General features: G+C 30.8%; 1 protein-coding gene across 2 annotated transcripts in view; it reads left to right on the top strand.

Annotated features, from left to right (window-relative positions):
- Positions 1-15,207, top strand: part of LOC143047157 (nuclear pore complex protein Nup205-like) — a 65,889-nt gene that overhangs the window by 24,400 nt on the left and 26,282 nt on the right. For both annotated transcript variants that reach the window (XR_012969422.1, XM_076220123.1), the window contains exons 15-23: positions 327-377; positions 557-766; positions 3,202-3,384; positions 4,132-4,189; positions 4,582-4,771; positions 6,058-6,178; positions 10,047-10,146; positions 13,329-13,487; positions 14,651-14,884. Coding sequence is in view for 1 of the 2 variants with exons in the window: in XM_076220123.1 (XP_076076238.1) it covers positions 327-377; positions 557-766; positions 3,202-3,384; positions 4,132-4,189; positions 4,582-4,771; positions 6,058-6,178; positions 10,047-10,146; positions 13,329-13,487; positions 14,651-14,884 (1,306 nt within the window). In the remaining variant the exon portion in view is untranslated. The remainder of the gene's footprint in view (positions 1-326; positions 378-556; positions 767-3,201; positions 3,385-4,131; positions 4,190-4,581; positions 4,772-6,057; positions 6,179-10,046; positions 10,147-13,328; positions 13,488-14,650; positions 14,885-15,207) is intronic.

Below are 15,207 nucleotides of genomic sequence, written 5' to 3'. Positions count from 1 at the left end.
ACAGTTAATAGAGACCAAAATGGGGCCCAAATAAGCATTTTTCCAGTTTTCAGAGATAATAACTTGTGGAAAGGTGTATGGATCTTTCTGAAATTATACTACAAGTTTCAAAAGATTTTTTTTTTTTAAATTGGATGATTTTAAAGCATTTTTGACATTTTACTATGTTTTACAATTTGTATTTAAGGATTTTTTTTAAAAATAGTTAAAAGGTGTGTATAGAGTGTCTCTTATCCTATCAAGTATAAAATAAAAAAAAATAAAAAAATATATAAAACGCATAGAGATTGCTTAATAGCATGATAATAATTCTTGTAATTTTTTAGATTATACCAACAACTCGTTCTGGATCAGGGAAGCAGCCAAGTGGACTTCAAGTAAGATTTATGTCTTAAATATGTTCAACTTTAATATAAGTGAATAAAAATCAATAAAATTTTAACACAATGTTTATAACACAGTGAACATGAACTTGACAGCTAATGCCCCGTTAATATTTATCTTTCTAATTGGTGATCATGAATTTGCTCATGCTCCATTAATTTTTATATTTTAGATAGAGCTAGAAGAGATAGAGACTAGAAATGAAGAATATCCAATGATCCTGGCTTTCCTGGGTCTGATAAACTCTTTGTCAGATATTCCTGTGCCAGCAGGATTAGTCACAGGGCTAAGATCTCCAGGTTTTGATCCGTATCTCAGTTTTATTAGAGATGATGTGTTTTTAAAGTTTGATACCAGAGCATACAAGGATCCAGCTGAAAAGGTAAACCATGTATCAGTTTATCATTTTGATTTCTTCAATGTCTCATCAGTCACCACATATTTATAGTACAGTAAAACCTGTTTCAACCGAACTTCTTCAGGACTTAAGATTTTGTTTGGTTTTAGCCAATGTTCAGTTTTATCAAATTCACAACACATACAACTTGAAATGATGGTGCTTAAGAACATGTTGGTTTATATAGGTTTTTGGTTAATGCAGGATTCGGTTTAGCCAGGTTTCACTGTAACACTATTAAGTATAAGAAATCTATCTGTCGTTTCAGAGCTTTGTGTGTTTATTTGTAGTGACAAATTTTCGCCAATTGACTTTTTTTAAAGATTACCGTTAAAATCGTTAAATAAGCCGCAGGTTTTTTTCTCTGTCTTTGTCCCTGCGTGTTATACTCAGGTGCGCTTTATGTATGTATTTTTTTCTGTTTTCAGGATGAGCGTGAAAAAAAAATATTTGGATTTTTTTTTCTGGAGACAGTCAGATTGTCAAGTGCTTGCAGTGACTTGATAAATTGTTAATGTGGCATATTTTGTTATGAATAAATATATTTACTTTATCCTTTGTTCTTTATTTCATTCAATCATTGTTGGTTTGGGAAGTTGATAACCATGTGTTCGTGTTCATTTTATAAACAAAGAGAGATAACTGTGTTTTGAAAGAGGTACCATACAGGATATTGATTGTGTATTTATCATAAATATGTAGTTGTTTGTTGATTTAATGTGTTTTAAAATAAAATTTTCTAATGAAATAATTAAGAATGTGATTGTGTGTCTGCCCAATATTCCAAGTTTCTTTTAATAACGATGGTGATGCATATGCTTAAATAGACACTTTAAAGTGTTTCATAAACAAAGAAAGATAAGCGTGTTTGAAAAGAGGTATCATACAGGATATACTATTGAGGAGTATCTGTTTGTCGTTTTATTGTGTTTCAAAATGAAATATCTTTATGAAATATTGTAGCCACATATAATCGGATGTTTAAATAAAAAAAAAAAGGATATTTATTTTTATAATTTAATCTGCTAAGACATTTACTTATGGCCGTCTTATTTGAATTCCCCTTTCCGTGGCCCATATCACTTTCATTTAAAAATAGACAATGACTTGCAGAAACTGAATGGTTTTGTTTGTGGTATTCATCCAAATTAAAATTGAAAAATGTTTGTTACTTTTAAAACTTCAACTTTTATTTTATAAACAACAATAAAATTCATAAGATTGATTTAATTAATTTTCTTTCTGACTTATGGGTGAACAGTTTTAACACGTGGGTACAGGTAAGTAGGTCGCAATCAAGGTAAACAATGGCAGTTTTATGGCTTGGGTGACCTTTAATGAATACATTTTCAAGATTAATTAAAATCCTTAATTCCAATTCAAACAATAAACAAGCAATCAGCACCATACTAATTTTAATCAAAACAACAAGGTTCAATGGACACCCAAGCTGTCAACACATGGCCATTGTTGACAAAAAACAACAACAAACGAAACTGGCATAATTAAAACAATGAGAAAAGTATAATTATTTTATTAAGATGTTTTATTTTAATATGACACAAATAAATATATACAAAAATACTCTCAACTTTCTCACTAATCTGAAAATAGAAATGAAACATATAACGGTGTGAGTTACAAAAGGAGAGAACATTCATAACACTAAGGTCAGTAGAATAAATGTACGTTTCCTTCAAGGTGCGCTTTATATTCAGGTGCGTTTTATGTAAGGACAAAAACAATCCTCCCCCCCAAAAACGGCCGTGCGGCTTATTTAGGGGTGCGTTTTTTAGTCCGCGAGATACGGTAACCATTTTCACAATGATGCTAATTACTTGTTGTTTGACATTTTAAAATATTCCTGAGTCAGCAATCCTTCATGTCAGCAGAGACAGTTGGTCAGGGGACACTGTTAGCATCCTTTGATTTATATAGTCTAGGTTGTGGACAGTGTGTTACTTGCATTTTTTAATATTTGATGCATAACATTGGTGGTTAATGACACTTTCAGCATTATTGTGCAATTTTATTGTAATCAGTTGTTTTGGTGGAGGAGGCCTGATTGCTGGTTGAAAACCACCACCCTTTGGTAGGAAATTTCTATACACAAGCAGCAAGCTAGTAGACAAACATACATTTGTGTTTTAGCAAAGCATTCCACTTGAACCAGTGATAGGAACAATCTTTCATTTGTAGGTGGTGTAAATAATTGCTTCATATTGAAAGTCTCCTAATGATTTTGAGATGAAGATCGATATCAGCAATAAAAACTCTTCTTTTTGGCTTTACATTTTCTTTTTTTTTTTGGCACACAAAATGGCTTTTCTTCCATTGAAAGTAGATAGGTCTGATGATTCTTTGCACAATCATATGTATTGCATGTAGTGTAGAAATATTCAAATAATTTTGCATTTCAGTGGAAAGTTGCTTCAGCTGCCTTGGAGATATTTGTTAAACTGTTGAAATGCCATGAGATAAGGGCTGAAGACTTTACAGATGAAATGGTCGAGTTACAGACCGGAGGAACTGTAGCTGTTAACAAATCTCCAGGACATACTCTAATTATACACATGCTCAATCATTCAGGACTCTTAAAGAAGGTTAGATAACTCTCATTACACACATGCTCAATCATTCAGGACTTTTAAAGAAGGTTAGATAACTCTTATTATACACATGCTCAATCATTCAGGACTTTTAAAGAAGGTTAGATAACTCTTATTATACACATGCTCAATCATTCAGGACTTTTAAAGAAGGTTAGATAACTCTCATTATACACATGCTCAATCATTCAGGACTTTTAAAGAAGGTTAGATAACTCTTATTATACACATGCTCAATCATTCAGGACTTTTAAAGAAGGTTAGATAACTCTCATTATACACATGCTCAATCATTCAGGACTTTTAAAGAAGGTTAGATAACTCTCATACACATGCTCAATCATTCAGGACTTTTAAAGAAGGTTAGATATTGTACTTTTTTTTTTGAAGGAGTTGTCTGATTTAAATAAGTTTATCTGACCATTTCCTCATTTTCCTGGCTTATTTAATCAATGTTTCTAGTGGCTTTCAAAAATTATATTACTGTAAATTCAGATATTATATAAAAGGAAGATTTAATCTGCCTTGGATGAAGAGGGTTTATTATTTAGGGGCAGATTTAGCAATTGACAACCAATTAGTGAGAGTTCTTCAATGTGCATAGAGCATTGCATGCTCCTTAAAGCTTTGGATTTAATGTCCCCATCAAAAAGGAAAATACAGCAAATTAAAGTGGTTCAGTTAAATAATTTAATTATTTTTGTCATAAGTATAATGTTAATTTCTATGTTACATTTACAGGTTTTACGAATTCTTGATGATGTTGCAAAAGTATTAGAGACCTATTCAAATGTTCCAGGTATGATTTAGACCCGTTATAATAACCTTATAGGGACTGTTGTTGAAAAATATCATGTATAAAGGGGTTAAAAGATCTCTTTAAAAATAAAAAATGTCAAGGAAACAAGACATGATGTTAACAAATTGTCTGAAACTTTTATATCAATTGTACAGTTTTAATTCAACATTTAGTGAAGTCTAGGGTTAAAGTTCAAACATCAATAAACTTACACGGAATTTCATTAAAAATTTAAAGAAGCTTTTTCTAAATCAAGAGATACCATTTAGATTATGAAAACTATACAGATAGACAAGATAGACAGAAAGTGTAAGCATGAAAAAATGATCACCAATGCATCTTGTAATTTCAATCCATATACAGTTTAAAATGAGCTTTCAGTTATATTTCAGGAAAGAAGTACATGGAAAAAGCTTCACTTTGTTGTCTACAATTGATTGAATACACCTTAGACAAAGCAGAGGAGTTTTTTGATGCTTGTAGAGAAATGGGAGTTTCGATAATGGTTTCTCAAATGGACAGGCTTTTAAGAGGGATAAACCCAAGAACAGGAAAATCTGACCATCTAATTAATGTGGCTAAGTAAGTCTTTTATTTATAGATTAGTTCTGATTTGTATGTCACCAAAATTGGTTTCTGTTCTTTAACTTTAGTTTGCTTCAACCAAATGTTAAAAAAAACTATTACACAATGCTTATTACCACCAAACACAGATTAAGTTCCAAATTTGGTGGCATCAATTTTACCGTTCATAAGTTATTCCCCTTTTATAAACATAAAATTTGCTGAATTTTTTTTGGGTTTTTTGTCAAGCCTACTTCTGTCACATAAAGCCAGACATAGGGATAGTGATCCAGCTTTCTATATGAGTCAAAGTTTTCTTTTGGTTCCAAACAATGCAAAAATAAATTTGTAAGGTGTTTGAAAATTTTGCAAGTAATCACTATTCACACTAAAGATATTATTTGTAAAAAACTATAATCACAAGGCAATAATTGTGTCATCAGGCAATACTGATTTATTCAAACTTATCTTCCATTGTTTTTTTATACGACCCCAAAAAAATTTTGGGTTCGTATAATGGTATGATGTCGGCCAAAGTTTAGGAAGTAAGGGCCAAAAAGGGGCCAAAACAAGCATTTTTCTAGTTTCCAGACAATACCTTGTGTGTAACTGCATGGATCGCTCTGAAATTGTACCACAATGTACCATATAACAAAGGGGAGGCTGGGATTAAGTTTTGGGTTAATTGCCCAAAATATGTAGGAATTAAGGGCCAAAAAGAAGCATGTTTCTAGTTTCCAAACAATCATGACAATAACTTGTGTTTAAGTGTATGGATCTCTCTGAAATCGTACTACAAGGTTCAATATTACAAAGGAAAGCATGGGATTGAGTTTAAGGGTTATTGCTCCAAGGGGGCGGGGGTTTCAATAAATTGGGGGGGATCTCAGTTTACCATTTTTTGTAAGGGATTTTTTTTTTTTCCAACATTTTTCAAATTTCAAATTTTGAAAAGTTTCAATAAGAAATATTCAATTGCACAGTATTGTGCAATAGATGTGTGAGATCTTGAACCACATTAATTTTGTGGCAAAAACCTATATTATGTCAAAAATTTGATCACAATCAAAATTCAGACGGTATCAAGCTTGAATATTGTGACCAAATTTGCCCCAACTGTTGAGGGTTCGACCACTGGGGTTGTATAAAGCTGCGCCCTGCGGAGCACCTGGTTAATACAGAAAATGATACATTGACCACTTACTGTCTAGACTTAAACTTTTTATTGTATATTATAAATACTATTTACTTTCCAGATACCTTAAAGTTTTCATAGTATATTATATACATTACTTACTTTGCAGATACATAACTTTTAACCAAGTTATGCCTTATCATGCTATGTCAGCTATGAAGATTTTATTCAGTGTGAGCAGAGCTGCAGGCATACAAGCTGATCTCGTCAATCTATACACAGCTGATCAGGTATTCTATTGCTTGTATATCATTAATTCATAAGGTGATCTCCGTCAATCTATACACAGCTGATCAGGTATTTTATTGCTTGTATATTATTAAATCTCATCAATCTATACAGGTGATCAGGTATTCTATTAGTTGTATATTATTTAATCTCATCAATCTATACACAGCTGATCAGGTATTCTATTAGTTGTATATTATTAAATCTCATCAATCTATACACAGCTGATCAGGTATTTTATTGCTTGTATATTATTAAATCTCATCAATCTATTAACAACTGATCAGGTATTCTATTGGTTGTATATTAATAATTCACGTCAATCTATACACAGCTGATCAGCTATTCTATTGCTTGTACTGTGAAAGTACTTTTATTCGTGGGGTATCAATTTTCGTGGTTTTCTTGGATCACTTTATCCACGAATTTAAGTGTCCAATGAAAAAAAACAACCATTTTCAAAATCAAGACATGGAAAGATCCCCATATAGGTTTGACTTCTGATATGATCTAGAGAATATATTGAACCATGACAAATCTGAGAATACATTAATAACAGTCACAGAACTACAACTGCATGCAGGATTATACCCATTTAATATTTATAACCTGAACAGTACAACTTTTGATCTTTTAATTCTCATAAAAAATATTTTTGATCGATGAAAGACAGATTTCCGGTATTGATATGCTTGTATGATAATGTGTTCACTTTATATCCTCATAGTTCTCGTACATATGGGCTTGATTTTGATAAGAATTATTTGACAATTCAAGATAGGTTTCTAGCATTTGTGTATGTTACTGTTTTCTTTAGGTGACATGTTTATGGCCTAATTAACACCTTTGATGGTCTTAAATCTGTTGATCACTTTATCTTGGGTTAATTAGTGTTGTCACTACGGGGTAAATGTTTACATTGCACTTTCCTTCAATTCAGGCTATTTGTAACCTACATTTTTTTTTAAAAAGGCTTTAATTTTTCAATTTAATTTTTTTTTTTAAACTAAAATCAACAAATTTAAAAACCAGCGAACATGTAAATATTGCTCAAACCACGAAATTTGATACCCACGAATTAATGTACTTTCACAGTATATAATTAAATCTCGTCAATCTATACACAGCTGATCAGGTATTCTATTGGTTGTAAAACCGTTGTATATCATTCTTTCATAAGGTGATCTCTTCAATCTATACACAGCTGATCAGGTATTTTATTGGTTGTATATCAATAATTCATAAGGTGATCTTGTCAATCTATACACAGCTGATCAGGTATTCTATTGGTTGTATATCATTAATTCATAAGGTGATTTCGTCAATCTATACAAAGCTGATCAGGTATTCTATTGTTGATTATCATTAATTCATAAGGTGATCTCGTCAATCTATACACAGCTGATCAGGTATTCTATTGGTTGTATATCAATAATTCATAAGGTGATCTTGTCAATCTATACACAGCTGATCAGGTATTTTATTGGTTGTATATTATTAATTCATAAGGTGATCTCTTCAATCTATACACAGCTGATCAGGTATTTTATTGGTTGTATATCATTAATTCATAAGGTGATCTCTTCAATCTATACACAGCTGATCAGGTATTCTATTGTTTGTATATTATTAATTCATAAGGTGATCTCTTCAATCCATAGCTGATCAGGTATTCTATTGTTTGTATATTATTAATTCATAAGGTGATGGATGATATCGTTTGTTTTGATATGGAGATACACAATGAAGAGTTGATGCGATCCATTGAATACGTCATAGAGTTTTATGGAATCCATATGCAACTATACTATCACGTCATAGAGTTTTATGGAATCCATATGCAACTATACTATCAAGAGCTGCACATGAACATGAAAAAAAATCTATGCGTAACAGTTATACTCTCTGAGATATGGCAAATCAAATATCTAGATTGTATATATTTTTCCAAAGATATTACGTATACACAGTTATTACAGCAAAAAAGATATGGTGACCCATTATAGTTGCGTAAAAAATGTTTAAAACATATCACAAGGAAAGACAATTTTTATATGACCACAAAAATTTTTTGTGGTCGTATATTGGTATCACGTTGTTGTCGTCTTCATCCGCATCGTACGAAAACAGTTCGTTTCAGGACAATAAATTTAGGATAGGTGAATAGAAATCCATGAAATTTGTACACAAGGTTTATAACCTCAAAAGGAAGGTTAGGATTGAATCTAGGTTTTATGGTCCAAACAGTTGAGGAATTAGGGGCCAAAAAGGGGCCCAAATAAGAATTTTTGTAGTTTCCAGACAATAACTTGTGTTTAAGTGTATGAATCTCTCTTAAATTAAACCACAAATTTCCATACCCCAAAGGGATGGTTAGGATTGACTTTAAGGGGTTATGGCTCAAACCATTTAGGAATTAGGGGCAAAAAAGGGACAAAAACAAGGGTTTTCTGGTTAATGTACAATTAAAACAATATTAAAGCAGTCTAAAGGAGGTTATCCAATCACATTGATAGGACAATGTATTTAAATGGGTAATTATGGTTGCAAATTCCATTAGAAATTTGAATTGAAATTATGACTATATCTTGAGGGAAATTCGCAACAGCATAGTGTATTGCACAATAGCAAAAAATTAAATATAAATTAAAATCATATAACAAATTCTAAGTTCTTTGACTACAGTTATTCTGTGTCTGAAACCTTTCATGTGTCAAATGTTTAATAACAATTTAATTTCAGACCTGTATCAAGTGCTAATATTGTGACCAATTTGGTCCCAACTGTTAAGGGTTGGACCTCTGCGGTCCTATCCAGCTGCCCTCAGCAAAGCAATTTATTTAGAGAATAATATTACTTCTACAGTACAGCTTAATGTATAAATATCAATAAATTCTTCAATAAGCTGAGTAGTGATAAAGTTAACTTAGCAATCAGATTGTTGTCTCTTTGACATTCCCCATTTCCATTCTCAATTTTATTGGGTATTTATGTATCAAATTACAGACCAAGCTTGACTTTTTAAACCTAAGAAATATTTTGAGAAATATCAATTCAATTACATATTTGTTTGAGCAGTTATTTTGGAAACAATATGAAATATTTTCAGTAACTTCAATGAAGATCAACACAGGATTAAAGGATTGTGTATGCCTTAGGACAAAAAAAAATAATTATATTTTAAAAATCACTTAAAAGAATTAAATTTCTATTTATTGTTTGAATTGAAATTTATAACAAATGTATTGAACAAGATTATTGAATATAATGTGAATGTGTATACAATTCATGCACCATCTGTGACAAAAAAAGAAGATGTGGTATGATTGCCAATGAGACAACTCTCCACAAGAGACCAACATGACACAGAAATTAACAACTATAGGTCACTGTAGGCCTTCAATAATGAGCAAAGCCCATACCACATAGTCAGCTATTAAAAGGCCCCAAAGTGACAATGTAAAACAATTCAAACAAGAAAATTAACGGTCTAATTTATGTATAAAAAATGAGTATATGGTTGATCACTTGAAACTAGAGATATCAGATTGAACAGTTGTTCTGATGGGATGCATTTATAAAAAAAGATGATGCAAAAAGAAAAAAGACGCAACACACCTTGTATAGGATCATATAACCATATTTAAAGAAATAAAGTATATCTATTAACACTTGTATGTGTTTTGTAGATGAATGAATAAACAGGTCACACTTGAAAATGTTGTTTGTGCAGAATCTCCCACTAAGCTGTCATAGATAAGGGGGAGATCTCCCTCTTTGACGGTATCAGAGGTTAGCAGGTATGTCCTTGTCCCTTCTACTTTGTTATATTTTTCTATTTCATTTAATTTCAAATTGTTTTTATTACAGAAAACTAAAAGTGAATTATTGCATGGATTTGTTGAATGTTTAGAAGTTGATGACCCAGAAGTATCGCAAGACAACATGATTATTCTGAATGAAGAAAAAGGTTTGTTTTGTGATTTTGTTCATTTGTATTCGTGATCTTTGTGTTTATTAAATCAAGCTCAGCTTAAAAGTATGATTAATGCCACCCATACATCAATATTTTGGTTTGGGGATGAAATTTCTTGACCAACTTTGCCTATCTTGTGCCCAGGGATGGGGTCGATTACTTTAAAATGTAATCGATTAAATTACAATTACTTTGCTAATAAAATGTAATCGATTACATTACAATTACACCCTTTTTCATATGTAATCGATTACATTAGATTACTTTTCTTTATTGTAATCATGATTACTTTAGATTACTTATGATTACATTGTATATTGCTATATCAAAGTTTTTTTATAACTTTTTATCCTCACAATAAAGCTTATTTTGGTGGGTTTTTTTAAAAGCCTTAATTTATTCATCTTTTTAAAAGAATTTATAGACAAATACAGTGTAAAATGTGTAATTTGATAAAATAGCTATAGACACGTGTCCTTTCTCTATGTAAAAGATATAACTTTATTTTTAACTACAAATTGTAACCAACTGCCTAATTAACAAAATACTGAAAATAAGGAAAAATTAAATAAGTATAGTTTTATTGTCTGTTGGGACATAATTGACACATCCATTAATGTTTTTACAGGTGTTAATCACTACTTCCATTTTTTTAAACAAACAATAGGTGGGCTTGGGTATTAAAATTTTATTGTCTTAATAACAATATCAATAAAGTTAAAAGTGGTTGATTGTCATTATTTGTTTGAAATTTTTTAATACTTGATCTAATTAGTAATAAATAGAATTATTGTCAGGTGAAAACACAAAACAGTTTTTTAACTTTTATACATTTCTCTTTATATTAAGAAACAGTTTACTGTATTAAAAGATATTTTGTATTGATGAAACTTCTGACGTCACCTATTGTTTACTATGCATATTGTTTGTAATATTATGCCATATGTATACACTGTATACACTGTACATGTACTTGTTTATACTGGTGAGCCTTAAGGCTCAAAGTTAATAAAGAATAAAAATAAGAAAGCACATATTATACACAAATTTATGGAAAATAAAATTTATTCAGTTTTGTCAATAAATGAAACCTGGGTTTAACTTCCATTTTGAATTAAGTGGGCTTATAAATTTATGCTGACCATCAAAGTCAAATAGGAACTAAATGTTTTCTGCATTTGAATTTCAATGTAGTTATGTAAAAATATTGGGTAAACTGATATGAAATTGGAGTTAATATCAGAAGTTTTCAATCAAGGAAATATGCTTTCAAGGCATATTCTTGTATCATAAGAGCTCAATCTCACAAAGAAATATTGGAGAGTAAATTTCCTTTTGTAAACTGTTAAAAAAATTAAACACTTGGTTATAGTATACAGATTTGTTATATAGATGATCACATTAAACAAGGTCCCATCATTGTGATTACTAGTTTCATGATTTTTCATTCAAGCTTTACATTTTCTTATTTTCATCTTGTCTATCAAAAACTATTTTCATATATATATACAAGATTTGTAATCAGCAAGTAATCATATGAATGTAATCTTAAAGTAATCTAAAAGTAATCATGATTACACCTGTTTTTTGCCATGTAATCGATTACATTACTATTACTTGTAATCAGAAATGGCATGATTACTGATTACATAGGATTACACTGAAAAATGTAATCGATTACAGCTGATTACGATTACTGATTACGATTACCCCATGCCTGCTTGTGCCATAGGTGAGGAAAATCTCAATTGATATTTGGTTAAAGGTGACAACTATTGTTAGACTGAAATTTGTTTTAAATTCTGTTTTCTAGATATTATATACCTTTACGCCATCATCACCAAGTTGTAATCCCCATGTCTCTAATTCTGAGACTTTCTACACAGGGAAGACAAAAACTATATTGAGCTACTCATGTAGTATGATTTGAATCTGGAATAATTATGAATTCTTGAAAATTGATAAGAAATTGTATGATGAAAACTAAGCCCTTTATGGATAGTTAGTGATGAAAGTTTGGTTAGTTTTCATGATACATATCTCAATTTTCAGGAATTCAAAAATAATTCCAGATTTTGTTCTAGATCTGTGTATACAACATAAGGAAATCACCATATTTAAGTATATTACCTTTCATGAATTTGAATGTGTGACTGATATAGCTTTACAGGTTTAATTTGAAATTTGAAAGATTCATAAAAATTCTAAACCTAGCAATACCTTCAATTTGATGAAGTCTCCAAAAGTATCCTATTGGTCTAAACAGTGTTATAATTATGGTGCATTAGAAATAGTACCTTAATACTGTTATTTTTTTTGGATTCGAGCGTCACTGATGAATCTTTTGTAGACAAAAAGCGTGTCTGGCCTAAATAAAAATTAAACCTGGTATCTATGATGAGTTTATTTACACCTTAACTGCTATGGTTCTTAACAGTTTATAGGAAGTTGGTCGTCATCTTCAGCATGAATTTGAAAAGTCTATAAACAGTTAATTGAAAAGGTAGTTGTTATGCAATTGTGAATCGCTTCTAAAAAAAATGATTTAGAAAAGAAATTTGAGCTTGTGATGTATTGGAGCACTTTAATTGAGGGGAGTGTTGAAAACATGGGTGGTATATGTTCAAAGTGGTAGTGGATCTTAATAAAGAAAACTTTTAATCATAAGTTTGGAAACTGCAGTAATGCAACATAGAAGATTTAGTTAAAATGAAGATTGTGAATTGGCTGTTTCAGAATTTAATGCATCATGGGTAATATTTTTAAAAGTGTACACTAAAACGTCCTGATTGGTGAAAAATGTCATAAACAATGGAAATTTAACCAATGATGTGAAGTTATTTTCATTTTGGGGTACGAACAATGAAATTACCCATTATTCTTTAGATTCTAAAACGCCAAGTACGTAACATTAAAGATGATCTAACTGAGCTAAAGTGGTGCTAAATCAAAACCAACCTCACCTTTTCTGGCGTACAATTTTATTTGGAAGAAGACTCATAAGATACACGTAATTCTTTATCAAGCAAAAGTAAAACATTGACAAATTTCGGATTACCAGAAAAGTTTTCAAAAGAAATGGAACAAAATCAAGTCACAATATGATCTAGAGTTATGCACTATTCTAAACTTGAAAAGCTTTGATTTATATTGAAAGTAAGATTTGTGTTTTTTAGATGAAGAGGTATCATTATCTGGTGTGAGAAATTCTACAAGACAGTATTTACTTCACACTATAATTTACTCACTAGAACAGCCTGCACCAAATCTTGCTCACTACCTGCTGGGATTTGAACTTTCCAAACCTGTCAACAAAACAAATTTACAAGACCCTGGTAAGTAGTAAACAATAAATGTTGTCAACACGCTATGGTATTTTTTTATTTTGTAGATAAATTTTTATTATTGTGATCCTGAGATGGGATACAAAAATAGCTTTAGAATATCATGAATATATAAAGGGAAACTGACAATGCCATGGCCAAAAATAAGACGGTCCACAAAACAATAAATTGAAAACTAAAGACTTGAGAGTGACACAGAACCTAATAAACTTTCTAAAAAAAAGTACTGATGTAAGTCCTCGTATAAAAGATAAATTGGAAAGTGTCACACTGTTTCATATATGTCATTATAGATGCTTTGTCATTTGTTTGTAAACATTAATGTAAACAGGAGACATACTATAAACAATCACTTGATTATAATTCAATTGATATATAAAAAGTATACAAACTAGCCTACAATGAAGTAAATATGAAAAAAAGAAATTATAAATTCCCCTATTGTTGGGTCGCCCTATAGTGATCAGTCTGTCCGTCTGTCCATAACAATTTTGTTTCTGCTCTATATCTAGAGAACCGTGATGATTTCAAAGTTTATACTTGAAATGTATTTAAATCAGGGTTTTTATTAGTCAGCTATATGTGAAGCGTTTTCAGATTCATCACTCAACAGCTTTTTGTTTACCTTATACTTTTGAGCAGGCGGGGGTATCATTAGTGATCAGTAACCAACAAATTCACTTGTTAACAAATGGGAATGCATGAAAAATAAAAAAAATAATTTTTTGGCTTTATCAAATCTCTTATTGTTCACATGCCAAACCCTTTACAAATATGTATGTGTTTATTGAGATAGGGGACTATGTATTGCCATGCAATACTCTCAGGATGCTTATTGAGAAAGTATAAGTAACAATTTTGTTTTCTAGACACCTGCTATCTTAAACTTCCTGGGGCATACAGTCCTGCAGTCATCATATTGCTTTGGTTAATAAATCGAGTTTCCTATTATGATTTGTAACACAATTATATAGGTAAAAATTTTCAATAATAGTGCATGTTTTATTTATCCTTCCTAGGGGCTGAGCATACTTGCATTTTAAACCATGTATAATACTCAAGAAATGTGCAATTTAGTGCGCATCATTCACATGTATCCAGGGATATAATTCGATAACCAGTAAAAAGATTTGTTTTATTTTTTACTCAAAAAGGTATTCTTGGATCCCAGAAGACTTGTCTTCATTCATTGTTGACAATTTTGGATAAAGGAATAGGAACACTTGGAGGACCACAAGCATTGATAGAGACCCCAAAATTGTCAGAACTCTTCTACAAGTTGGTTTATATGTTAGCTGCAAACAAAGATACATCAGCAGCCATCTTAAGATATCTTAGAACATCCTGGGACTTTCTGTACAGGCATCTCCAGCACGTGCCATTTAATGGTTAGTTAAAATTTATTTTGTAAAATATTGATCTATATTAACATATTTAATTGCCATTTACCCAATTAAGTTCTTATCTGAAATGCTTCAAAAATAGTCATGTTTCTTTAAATTTGTCTAAAAGGTAACAAGGTTGAAATACTATGGAAAAGAGGGATGTAGTGTATATTCATAACAAATTCATAACACTCAAAAATGCAAAGAAACATTGCTTTTTCAAAGTCAATAATATCAATAACTTATATCATTCCACTGCATGTTGATTTTGATTGGTTGAAACTTTCCCACATGATTTGGAACAAATCTTCATATTCCCTTCTGAG

The sequence above is a fragment of the Mytilus galloprovincialis genome, chromosome 10, assembly GCF_965363235.1.
Source record: "Mytilus galloprovincialis chromosome 10, xbMytGall1.hap1.1, whole genome shotgun sequence".
Taxonomy (NCBI): Eukaryota; Metazoa; Mollusca; class Bivalvia; order Mytilida; family Mytilidae; genus Mytilus; species Mytilus galloprovincialis.
The sequence above is the reverse complement of the archived record's forward strand: the minus strand, read 5'-3'. Positions and strand labels throughout refer to the sequence as shown.